Source organism: Castanea sativa, chromosome 2 (assembly GCF_040712315.1).
Source record: "Castanea sativa cultivar Marrone di Chiusa Pesio chromosome 2, ASM4071231v1".
NCBI lineage: Eukaryota > Viridiplantae > Streptophyta > Magnoliopsida > Fagales > Fagaceae > Castanea > Castanea sativa.
In genome coordinates this window covers 4,904,657-4,916,703 of record NC_134014.1, presented here as the reverse complement: position 1 = coordinate 4,916,703, position 12,047 = coordinate 4,904,657, and the positions used below count along the sequence as shown (strand labels likewise).

Genomic DNA, 12,047 nt, shown 5'->3' with positions numbered 1-12,047 from the left:
GGTGGAGTCATATTATTGCCTCTCAAAATGAAGATTCTACTGATTACATTTTTCCTTTTAGATTAAGGGTTTTATAATGGAGTCGTCATTTATTTAATTATTGGAAAAAATAAGAAAACCATAATTGAAAATTTTATCATTTTATTGGTTTGGGAATGAATGTACATTAATCATAGGAAATTACATGGCTATGGTACTAGATACAATCTAAGATAAAAATACATGACTTTGTTTCCTAGTTACAATGTAAAGATTGAAAATTACATGGACAAGCATTTGATCCACTAACTCTTGATTGATCTAAGCTTAGAGGCTATGTTACAAGATGGGAAAGTGTTAGGCACCCACCTTGCCCGGCAAACCGGTCTTTTAGATTATAGTGGCCAACATTTATGTCATATCATCTAAAATAATATCAATCAATTGCTTTGCTTGAATTTAATGTGTGCGCATATGGGAAACCCTAATTTCATTTTTTAATCATTACATTTGGATTAAAAAAAGTAACTCCTAGTGAATGTGTGTGAATGGTGATGTCATTGTGAGAGACCGCAAAGGTGCCCTAAAAAAGGAGAGAGATTTTGAGTGCTTTTTCAGGACATCTCTCTTTTTGGGTAAATGGTGTGGAGTCGCCACTTACTTTTTATACTAAAAAATAAGAAAAAAATTAATTCAACTTTACATGACTGAATTGTTCCATTCTCATTGATTGAATAAATATATATATATATATATATATATATATATATATATATATATATATATATATATATATACAAACTTGATAAATTAAGTATTACATGGCTTTGGGTCCTAGTTACAAACTATCAAAGATACATATTTCAACAAAAAATATTTGCAACACATGGAATGAGCATTAGAATTAAAACTAAAGGAATATTACTCCTACATCATCAAAATAAAAAACAGAAGAAAAAAAAAAGGTAAAGAAAAACCACCTCTTGCATGGACATACTCTTCTTATTGAGGGAATATTTTAGGGTTCAAAGAAATTTGTTCAATTATCTTTGAAACCTAAAATACCCTGCTTACAATAAAGAAATTCTTAAGGCTAGAGCCTCCTGAACGTCTTTAACGTAAGAGAAAGAATAATAGAAAGGAGATTCAGAAAGAGGGGAAATCAGAGAGCGTGAAAAAGTGTGCTAAATTCTGAGATCCAGCCTCTATTTATAAAGGCTAGGATGTTTGAAAAATTAGCTAGATGATCCGAACACGAACTGGGATGCATTCTTATCTTTTAAAAAAAATGAAAAGGATGTGTTTTAACCTAATCCAAGTGCCCTCAGGCCGAGGCCCGAGTTTGTGCCAATCAGCACTTGAAAAGTGCCGATCGGGACTCCAAAAGTGCTAAATGGCGCTTTTGGGTGCCGGTCCCTCATTTGAGTTTTGGTCCATTTTGGACTCTTTTTTTAAAAAAAATAGTCGGGACTTGCCTTTAGATGCATTTTTAATCCATATTCTAAAAATTAAACTCTTTTCTATATAATTCAGGTCTTTTCAGCAACAATTATCTTGCAGATAAATACTCTAAAAGTCTTGATCATCCACAATTTTATTGTTATCCAATTATCCCCTTTATCTCCATGCATGCAAGCCTATTTTTACACTAACTAACAACCAATCACAAAATTATTTAATTAATTTTAATTGTCTAGCCAATCAGAATTAATTTAAATTAATCATGTGTGGTTGATTCTACCTAAACACAACGTATGCTGATTATGAAAACTTGATCATGTGATATCTTTCAATCCAATGGTCCAATTTGAAAACCGGGCATACCGTCTCAACCATTTAAATATCAAGATCATTTTTATGATATGAAATGAACAAATTAATGCATGTAATGCAATCATGAATTTTTGGCACATGAATGATCACTCTAGTCATCTTCCTTGATTAAATCATGAGTACAAAATCGAGTGTCTACAAAATGCCCCTCATTGACAAAGCTTGGAAAGCGAATGTCAATGTAAAACAAAGACACCGATTTCAGCGGCCATGATTTAATTGAGGCTAAATTTTTCAAAAATTACCTAGCCCTCGAACCTAAAATCTTAGAACATAGAACTAGAGCCTTGCTATTTGACAGAAATGAAAATTGTGAACACTTAACCTACTTGATAGCTAACGAACTCTGAAATGATTCTTGATTGATGTGACTAAGACACTTTTCTATCTCAGTCTGAATGTGGGGGGTCGATCAAGGGGCTTCTCTACCTTGATCTTGAACATGACAAAATATCCAAGGGGCTTCTCTACCTCGGATCTTGATGAAAGGTAACCAAGGGACTTCTCTACCCCAGAACCGGTGTTGTGGCGACCAAGGGGCTTTTCTACCACGATCTTGAAGAAAGGTAACCAAGGGGCTTCTCTACCTCGGAACCAGAGTTGTGACGACCAAGGAGCTTCTCTACCTCAATCTTGAAGAAAGGTAACCAAGGGGCTTCTCTACCTCGAAACTGGACCTATGGCGACCAAGGTGCTTCTCTACCTCAGAACTGGAGTTGTGGCAAGCAAGAGGCTTCTCGACCTCGATCTTGATGGAAGGTTGATCAAATGACTTCCATACTTCGATCTAAACTGTTGAAATGTCGATCAAAGGGCTTCTCTACTTCGATTTGAGCTGTTGAGAGGTCGATCAAAGGGCTTCTCTACTTCGATCTGGAACTATTGAGATGTCGATCAAAGGGCTTATTTACTTTGATCAGAACTATTAAAATGTTGATCAAAGGACTTCTCTACTTTGATCTGAATTGTTGGAATGTCGATGAAAGGGCTTCTATACTTTGATCTAAACTATTGCCTGCAAAAAGCCAAAATTTGGGATTAGACTTTAAATGATGAGTGCTTTGTGGTCCCATTTTTTTTGAGATGTGTGGTTTTCATTTGTTCTTCCTTGATTTTAATTTTTAATTTTTTAGCAAGAACATTTTGGTGGATTTTTGTAGTTCTTTGAAAAAGATTTTATCTTTGGAATTTGAAACTTGGAATTTGAAGTTAGAGACTTCAAATTTGAAGTATTTCACTTGTGAGTTTCCTTGATTTTGTAAATGTTTTTCAAAAATTATTGCAGTTTTGAATCTTAAAGTGAAATATATGATATTACAGTGAATAATATATGAAATTCTAGGAAAGAACGAAACAACCAAGGCAAGCAAACTATGGTTAATTATGAGGTACCTGACTTTTACAAAGTTGTGGCTGAGTTTCAAGCAAAACAATTCCTTCAATCGATTCAATTTCCTCCACTGAACTCAGAGATTAGAGTTGCAAGCTTTTATCATTCAATGGAGTCGAAACAATGCTGTGGTTTTTTTTTTTTTTTTTAATCCTTTAATAATAAGAGTTTTGCCTGAATCACTAATTTCAAGGGAGTAATAATGACATTACTGTGAGTGTTCTTTGACCCTCAGATCTAATAATAATCAATGGTCCATAAAAAAGTGTAACTCTTGTAAAGTTATACCAAGTGTAACTAGAACCCATCTCTCTCTCTCTCTATATATATATATATATATATATATATATATAAATCGGATTTGTTGTCGCTTTGTGGTAAACCCAATCAGATTGGGCAGTCTGGTTTGGGTTTAAAAACCATGAGTCATGTTGTACGTCCAGTGGGCTTCACTTGATCAGCCCTCAATGCTCCTACTCTGCTTTGTGATGAATAGAACAAGATTATTTATAGGCCATGGAGCGATTGGTTGAGCCATGCTTGGCGTTGCTGAGCAGGTCATACACCTTGTGCAACATAAATTTTCTACCTAAAACTGTCTTCTCAACTAGTCAAGGCCTTTGATGGGTGGTCTTGGTGTCCTTGGAAATTTATGTAACCTACTTTCTAGTGCCTCCACAGTTGTGTAGTTTTGTACAATGTTCCGAAGGTTATAGTCTTGTTAAGTTAGGTAGTTGGTGAGGCAATTCTGACCCAATCATAGATTTTTGTCGGCTTTCCATTTTAGTACGAAAGACCTGATAATCCAAACTTCCTAAAACAAATCGGGCTTAGCCAAGTTGTACAGAATTTTGACTAGTTTTTTGAAGTACATGCCTTTTGAAATATCATTAAGCAATTTATTGCAACTTAGCACCGCAGATTTAGTACCCCAAGATGATTTTGGGACTTACACTATTCTTTTCCTAATTTTCAGATTTTTCACATAAAATTACCAACAATTTGAACTTCCATGTAACAATTCAGTTTAAACAAGTTGTAGCAAATTTTGCATGGTTTAAGAAAGTTTTAGAAAATTTTACATAGTTTAAGAAAGTACATTTTTTTCAGATGAACTATGTGTGGTTCAAAACAACTTTGCATGGAATGGTTCTAGTGCAGTCTGATTTTGAAAAAGAAATTCAAGATTTCCATAGAATCCATCCACTTTCATGCTCTTAATGAACGACCTTCTTGTTGTCCATTTAACTCAAATGACTTATCATTGTAAAGCTTTAATAGTGACAGAGTTGCACTTCTAATTTCTTGACATGAAAAGTCATGATCACGGCAACGTAACCTGAACCAATTTTGATTATTTTTTTGTAAGTGTGAGTGGGTCTTTTGGAGTTTCCATGTCCAAAGCATATAAGATCAAAGTTTTTTTTTTTTTTTTTCCCTGTGATCTTTCCAATGGTTTCCAGTTTGCATCAATTCAACAACGGTTGGCCCTGGTTTAAGCCATTTTCCCTTAATTTCATGATATTTTGCTTGTAACTTTGATTGTAGCCTGCAAATAGTCGTTTTGAATTTTGAATTTTTTTTTTTTCATTCTTTTTAGAATGGAACCAAATTCACTCCAATCAAACAACAGAGCTCTAGTTAGACTTTCATCAAAATTAGTCAAATTTACAGTTTGACCATAAATCGATCGAATATACTGGTTTGATGCCTAATCTAGGTAAACAAGTACGTTTGGACCTTAGAAAACCCTTAGCCAAACTTAGATAAAGTTGGTCAATGCTAGAGTTTGGACTTGAATTGATGAAATTCACTGATTTGACACATAATCACAATAAACATGTACATTTGGACATCAATAAACCCTTGGTCAAATTTGTTTGTAGTTGATTAATCCTAAGGACTGTAATTTGAAATTAAATCTGTCAAATTTGGTTGAAGTTCACTAATCCCAGGGATTGTAATTTGACTCAAATAAATTTTTCCTCCATTATATCAGGGCAAATTTCTAATCCATTTAGGCGAAATATGGGGATAGTGGGGGTGGTTGGTGTACAAAACTAGTGTTAGGGACCTATGGTGTTAGTGTGCAGAAATCCATTAGAAGTAGTTGGTTGGACTTTTCTAAATTTCTTCAGTTTGATGCGGGTGATGGTACTAGCGTAAAGTTTTGGGAGGATATATGGTGTAGTGATTGTTCTCTTAAGGAAGCATTTCCAAAATTGTATAACGCTAGTCGGGCAAGGGAGTCTTCTATGTAAAAGGTCATGCATTTCTCTAATGGGAGGCCTCATTGGGACTTTCAGTTTTGTCGTTTAGCACAGGATTGGGAGGTACACTCATTGGCTTGGATGTGATTTCTTCCACGAAGGTGCATGGTGTTGGTGTCAACAAACTTTGCTAGAAGCCAGCAATGAGTATAGGTTTTGAGGTTCGAGATTTCTGTCACTCTTTATCTCCTTATCATGTCCTCTGTTTTCCTTGGAAAATGATGTGGCAATTGAAGGTTCCTTTTAGATTAGCACCCTTTTCTTAGATTAGCAATCTTAACTATAGATAATCTTTGAAAGAGGCATATTGCAGTGTTAGATTGGTGCTTTATCTATAAAAAGTGTGGGGAATAGGTGGATCACCTTCTTCTTCATTGTCCTATAGCATATGAGTTGAGTTCTATGGTATTTTGTTTGTTTGGTATCCATTGGTTTATGGCGTATAAAGTTAGTGAGTTGTTAGCTTCTGAGCAAGGCAGGTTTAGTAGACATCGAAATATTGATTTATGGAGTTTTGTGCCGCAATGTTTGTTTTGGTGTATATGGCAGGAACAGAATGTTAGATGATTTGAGGATTTTGAACAGTTTATTCTTGACATTAAGTTTTTCTTTTTTGTACCCTCCTTGATTGGAGTTTAATTATTTTATCTTGTTATTGTTTATCTCTCCCCGATCTTATTGATTTTTGTAATCTAGGTTCTTAATTTGTACTGTTGTAGTACACTTCCAGTGCTCTTGGTTAGCTTTTTTTCTTAATAAAAATGCTTAAGTTACTTATCAAAAATTCTTAAGTTTCCCTTATATCTTAATTTTTATCTCATAATGACTCCACGCCTATTCCTTTTTTAATGAATTTCTTTTCTATCTCAGTAAAAACACAGAGAAGTGGAATTATGGATTATCAAAACAATGAAGGCCATAACGAAGACCTTGAGCTCCCTTTCTTCGACCTATCCACAATAGTTTGTGCCACTGAGAACTTTGCAATCAACAAGGAGATTGGTGAAGGTGGTTTTAAATCTGTTTACATGGTAAGTTTGTGATGCACAAAGGCAATTAAAATATGAAGCACTCTTTTATTTTGTTTTGCTTTTTGAATTTTAGCAATCTACGAATGAGAATTTCAGGGTATACTAGAAGATGAACGAGAAATTGCTGCCAAAAGGCTGTCAAGGAGTTTTGGACAAGGATTGAATGAATTCAAAAACGAAGTAAGACTAATTTCCAAAATTCAACACCGAAATCTTGTAAAACTTCTTGGTTGTTGCATTCAGCAAGAAGAGAAATTGCTTGTTTATGAATACATGCCCAACAAAGGCCTGGACTCCTTCATTTTTCGTTTGGATCCCTTAACCTAATACATTCTGCTAGTTGGTGTAATTATGTGATCAATATTTCTTAAAACATAGAAATATTCCAAATTTTGGTTGACATAAGGGTATAGACTTAGCAGATCAAACGAAAGGCAAATTGTTAGATTGGTCCAAGCGCTTCCACATTATATGTGGGATTGCCTGGGGGCTTCAATATCTTCACCAAAATTCTAGATTAAGAATTATACATAGAGATCTCAAGGCAAGTAATGTTTTACTTGATAGTGAGATGAGTCCTAAAATTTCAGACTTTGGCATGCCTAGAACTTTTGGAGGAGACCAGTCAGACGAAAACACAAAGAGAGTGATTGGAACTTAGTAAGTTGCATTGATATTATCTATATGGAAATCTACATTTCCAACTTAATTTTTACTTAGAACTTGTGATGCCTTGCAGTGATTACATGGCACCAAAATATGCTTTTGACGGACTCTTCTCAACACAATCTGATGTCTTTAGTTTTGGGACTTTATTGTTGGAGATCATAAGTGGGAAGAAAAGTAAAGGGTTTTATCATCCAAACAAAAAGCATAACCTTATTGGACATGTAAGTATCAAATAAATAGATTACTTATCTAGATACGTTGGACAGATGAATGACAACTATGTTTTTGTATTTTTCTGATTCTTCTCTTCTTTTTTTTTTTGAAAAACAAACAAAATAAAAACTAAACAACCAAACAAAAACTGACAAACAACATGAAGGCATGAAAGATAGATGTAGATGCATGAAAATATGATTCCAAAATTAGATAAGAAATCAAGCAAGGAGAGTCCTACTTTAGATAGAAAGAATTAAAGTAGAGGTCAAACAAAGAAGCAAACTAAGTCTTAGGCTCCTTTCTCACACACACAGCACGAGTCTTTGGCCGTGAAGATGAAAAGGCACGTGTCCTAGTATATCTACTAAAGCCTTGGTCAAATTTGGACATCAATAAACCCTTGGTCAAATTTGTTTGTAGTTGATTAATCCTAAGGACTGTAATTTGAAATTAGATCTGTCAAATTTGGTTGAAGTTCATTAATCCTTGGGATTATAATTTGACACAAATAAATTTTTCCTCCATTATATCAGGGCAAATTTCTAATCCATTTAGGCGAAATATGGGGATAGTGGGGGTGGTTGGTGTACAAAACTGGTGTTAGGGACCTATGGTGTTAGTGTGCGAAAATCCATTAGAAGTAGTTGCTTGGGCTTTTCTAAATTTCTTTGGTTTGATGTGGGTGATGGTACTAGCGTAAAGTTTTGGGAGGATATATGGAGTAGGTATTTTTCTCTTAGGGTCCGTTCGTTTGGGTGGAAAATAGGGAGGATGGAAAATAGAGGAAGGTAAAAATAAAGTGGAAAATACTATTTTTCACTGTTCATTTGGGGAGGGAAAATAAGAATGAGAGAAAACCGGGGAGAAAGTTTTCTCTCGAGCCCACATTTTTTTTTCCTTCCAAATTGGAAGGAAAATCTAGAGAGAAAAGTGTTATGGTAACACTTTTACAAAAATACCCTCTTTCCACCTATTGTTTTTTCAATGTTCTCTTCTCTCTCTTTTTTTCTTTTTTTTTTTCATCATGACGTGAAACGTTCTCTTGTCTTCTTTTTTTTTTTTTTTCCATTGTGACCTGAAATGTTCTCTTGTCCTTTTTTTTTTTTTTTCAACGTGACCTAATCTAATTCTTACATTATAATAATATAAATTTATATATATGATATGATAAATTTTATATTATGTAATGAGTACAAATAAATCTATTTCTTACATATTATGTAACAAGGGTATAATAGTCAATTTATATGAATTACATTTTCCATCCTTCCATTTTTCTCTCCAACCGAACAAAAGAGTTTTCCACCCCTCCAACCGAACACACAAGAGAGAAAACTAAATATTTTTCATTCTCCCACAATTTTTCATCTTCCCACTTTTCCACTCCTCCAACCGAACGGACCCTTAAGGAAGCATTTCCAAAATTGTATAACGTTAGTCGGGCAAGGGAGTCCTCTATGTCGAAGGTCATGCGTTTCTCTAATGGGAGGCCTCATTGGGACTTTCAATTTTGTCGTTTAGCACAAGTTTGGGAGGTAGGTTCATTGGCTTGGATGTGATTTCTTCCACGAAGGTGCGAGGTGTTGGTGTTGAGAAACTTTGCTAAAAGCTAGCAATGAGTATAGGTTTTGAGGTTCGTGATTTCTATCACTCTTTATCTCCTTATCATGTCCTTTGTTTTCCTTGGAAAATGATGTGGCAATTGAAGGTTCCTTTTAGATTAGCACTCTTTTCTTAAATTAGCAATCTTAACTACAGATAATCTTTGAAAGAGGCATATTGCAGTGCTAGATTGGTGCTCTATGTATAAAAAGTGTGGGGAATCAGTGGATCACCTTCTTCTTCATTGTCTAAATAGCATATGAGTTGAGTTATTTGGTATTTTGTTTGTTTGGTATCCATTGGTTTATGGTGTATAAAGTTAGTGAGCTGTTAGCTTCTTGGCAAGGCAAGTTTAGTAGACATCGAAATATTGATTTATGGAGTTTTGTGCCACATTGTCCGTTTTGGTGTATATGGCGGGAACAGAATGCTAGATGATTTGAGGATGGTGAACGGTTTATTCTTGACATTAAGTTTGTCTTTTTCGTACCCTCCTTGATTGGAGTTTAATTATGCTATCTTGTTATTGTTTATCTCTCCCCGATCTTATTGATTGTTGTAATCTAGCTTCTTAATTTGTACTGTTGTAGGACAGTTCCAATGCTCTTGGTTGGCTTTTTTTCTTAATAAAAATTCTTAAGTTATCCAAAAATTAAAAAAAGATCGGGGCAAATTGATTTGGTCACTTTTGACTCAGGGTAGTTTACGTTTGGATTTGTTTTTGGAAACTTGGGTTATATATATTTTTTTAAAATTTTAAATTAAGAGCGTCAAAAATCAAAATGGTGATGGGACACATCAAAAACACTCAAACCAAAATCAAAACAGGACTTTTAAGGTAATTTTTAAACCTATTGTGTCTAATTTGAAGTGGTGAGATTTGTTTTACTAATTGCACAAAACCATGCTGCAAGTGGATATTCTTGAATGGCCAAGGTACTCATTTTAGTAGATATGTGTTGGAATGACTAAAATAGCAAAGTGCTTGTTATACTGGACTTAAACTGATACAGATATAATTTTGAAAGCTTTATAGTTTGTTTTTGTTAAAGTACTTTGATTTATTTTAGATCACTTATATAAGTACCACTCTACTTGTACTGCTACATATTTTATTCATTTTCGTATTAGTCTTATTGTTCAAATGGGATACTATCTTCATGGGAGAAATAAATCGTTTTTATAAGATATGAAGAAGATTATGCTTTCATGATAGAAGATAGTAATACGACATTTTGTTTCCAGCTTAACTAGAATGTATATCCAATCTTATTATTTTAAGTTTCCTTTATATCTTAATGACTCCACGCCTATTCCTTTTTTAATGAATTTCTTTTCTATCTCAGTAAAAACAGAGAGAAGTGGAATTATGGATTATCAGAACAATGAAGGCCATAACGAAGACCTTGAGCTCCCTTTCTTTGACCTATCCACAATAGTTTGTGCCACTGAGAACTTTGCAATCAACAAGAAGATTGGTGAAGGTGGTTTTGGATCTGTTTACGTGGTAAGTTTGTGATGCACAAAGGCAATTAAAATGATGAAGCACTCTTTTATTTTGTTTTGCTTTCAGAATTTTGGCAATTTGCGAATGAGAATTTCAGGGTATATTAGAAGATGAACGAGAAATTGCTATCAAAAGGCTTTCAAGGAGTTCTGGACAAGGATTGAATGAATTCAAAAATGAAGACAGACTAATTTCCAACCTTCAACACCGAAATCTCGTAAAACTTCTTGGTTGTTGCATTCAACAAGAAGAGAAACTGCTGGTTTATGAATTCATGCCCAACAAAGGCCTGGACTCCTTTTTTGGTTTGGATCCCTTAATCTAATACATTCTGCTAGTTGGTGTAATTATGCGATCAATATTTCTTAAAACGTTGAAGTATTCCAAATTTTGGTTGAAATAAGGGTATATATAATTAACTTGAACCTTATACTTACCAGATCAAACGAAAGGCAAATTGTTAGATTGGTCCAAGCGCTTCCACATTATATGTGGCATTGCCCGGGGGCTTCAATATCTTCACCAAGATTCTAGATTGAGAATTATACATAGAGATCTCAAGACAAGTAATGTTTTACTTGATAGTGAGATGAGTCCTAAAATTTCAGACTTTGGCATGCCTAGAACTTTTGGAGGAGACCAGTCAGACGGAAACACAAAGAGAGTGGTTGGAACTTAGTAAGTTTCATTGATATTATCTATATGTAAATCTACATTTCCAACTTAATTTTTACTTAAAACTTGTGATACCCTGCAATGGTTACATGGCACCAGAATATGCTTTCGACGGACTCTTCTCAACAAAATCTAATGTCCTTAGTTTTGGGATTTTATTGTTGGAGATCATAAGTGGGAAGAAAAGTAGAGGGTTTTATCATCCAAACAACAAGCATAACCTTATTGGACATGTAAGTATCAAATAATTAGATTACTTGTCTAGATACGTTGGACAGATGAATGACAGCTATGTTCTTTTATTTAGGCATGGATACTGTGGAATGAGGGCAGGCCTTAGGAATTGCTCGATGAATGTTTAGGAGAATCATGCACAATGTCAGAATTTTATTTCGTTGCATCCATCTGAGCCTCTTATGCATGCAACAGCGTCCTGAGGATAGACCAAGCATATCTTCTGTCGTTTTGATGCTAGGCAGTGAGAGTGCATTGCCTCAACCCAAACAACCTGGTTTCTTCTTGGAAAAGTATTCAAATGAAGGGCAATTTCTCACGAGTAAACACGAATCTTCTTCAACCAATGAAATCACAATCACATTGTTGGGGTCTCGCTAACAATTTTTTGCCAATATCATACATCATTGTCAATGTAGAATTATATCCATCATCATATATTGTTTTCTGTGTTCCTACTCTCAAGTAAGCCATGTCCATTTTATTCAAATGAAGGTAACTATTTTTCTTCTTTTTGGCAGCCAAGTTCTTTAAATCAAAAAGCCATGTCCATATGACATGCCCATCGCATTTAAAATGCATTAATACACTAGGAGGGTTTTAAGAAAATAACAAAATATAGTTTCAAATTGGTCCCTTTT

The 12,047-nt window shown here is 34.5% G+C and overlaps 1 protein-coding gene and 1 pseudogene across 1 annotated transcript; both read left to right on the top strand.

Annotated features, from left to right (window-relative positions):
- Nucleotides 1–6,365: 6,365 nt before the first annotated feature.
- LOC142624780 (G-type lectin S-receptor-like serine/threonine-protein kinase SD1-1) lies at nt 6,366–7,871 on the top strand. The gene is made up of 5 exons (XM_075798531.1): nt 6,366–6,503; nt 6,600–6,810; nt 6,926–7,163; nt 7,243–7,393; nt 7,809–7,871. Exons 1-5 carry the CDS (start codon nt 6,366–6,368, stop codon nt 7,869–7,871), a joined length of 801 nt encoding a protein of 266 aa, XP_075654646.1.
- Nucleotides 7,872–10,359: 2,488 nt separating this feature from the next.
- Nucleotides 10,360–11,787, top strand: LOC142624779 (G-type lectin S-receptor-like serine/threonine-protein kinase SD1-1; annotated as a pseudogene).
- Nucleotides 11,788–12,047: the final 260 nt, after the last annotated feature.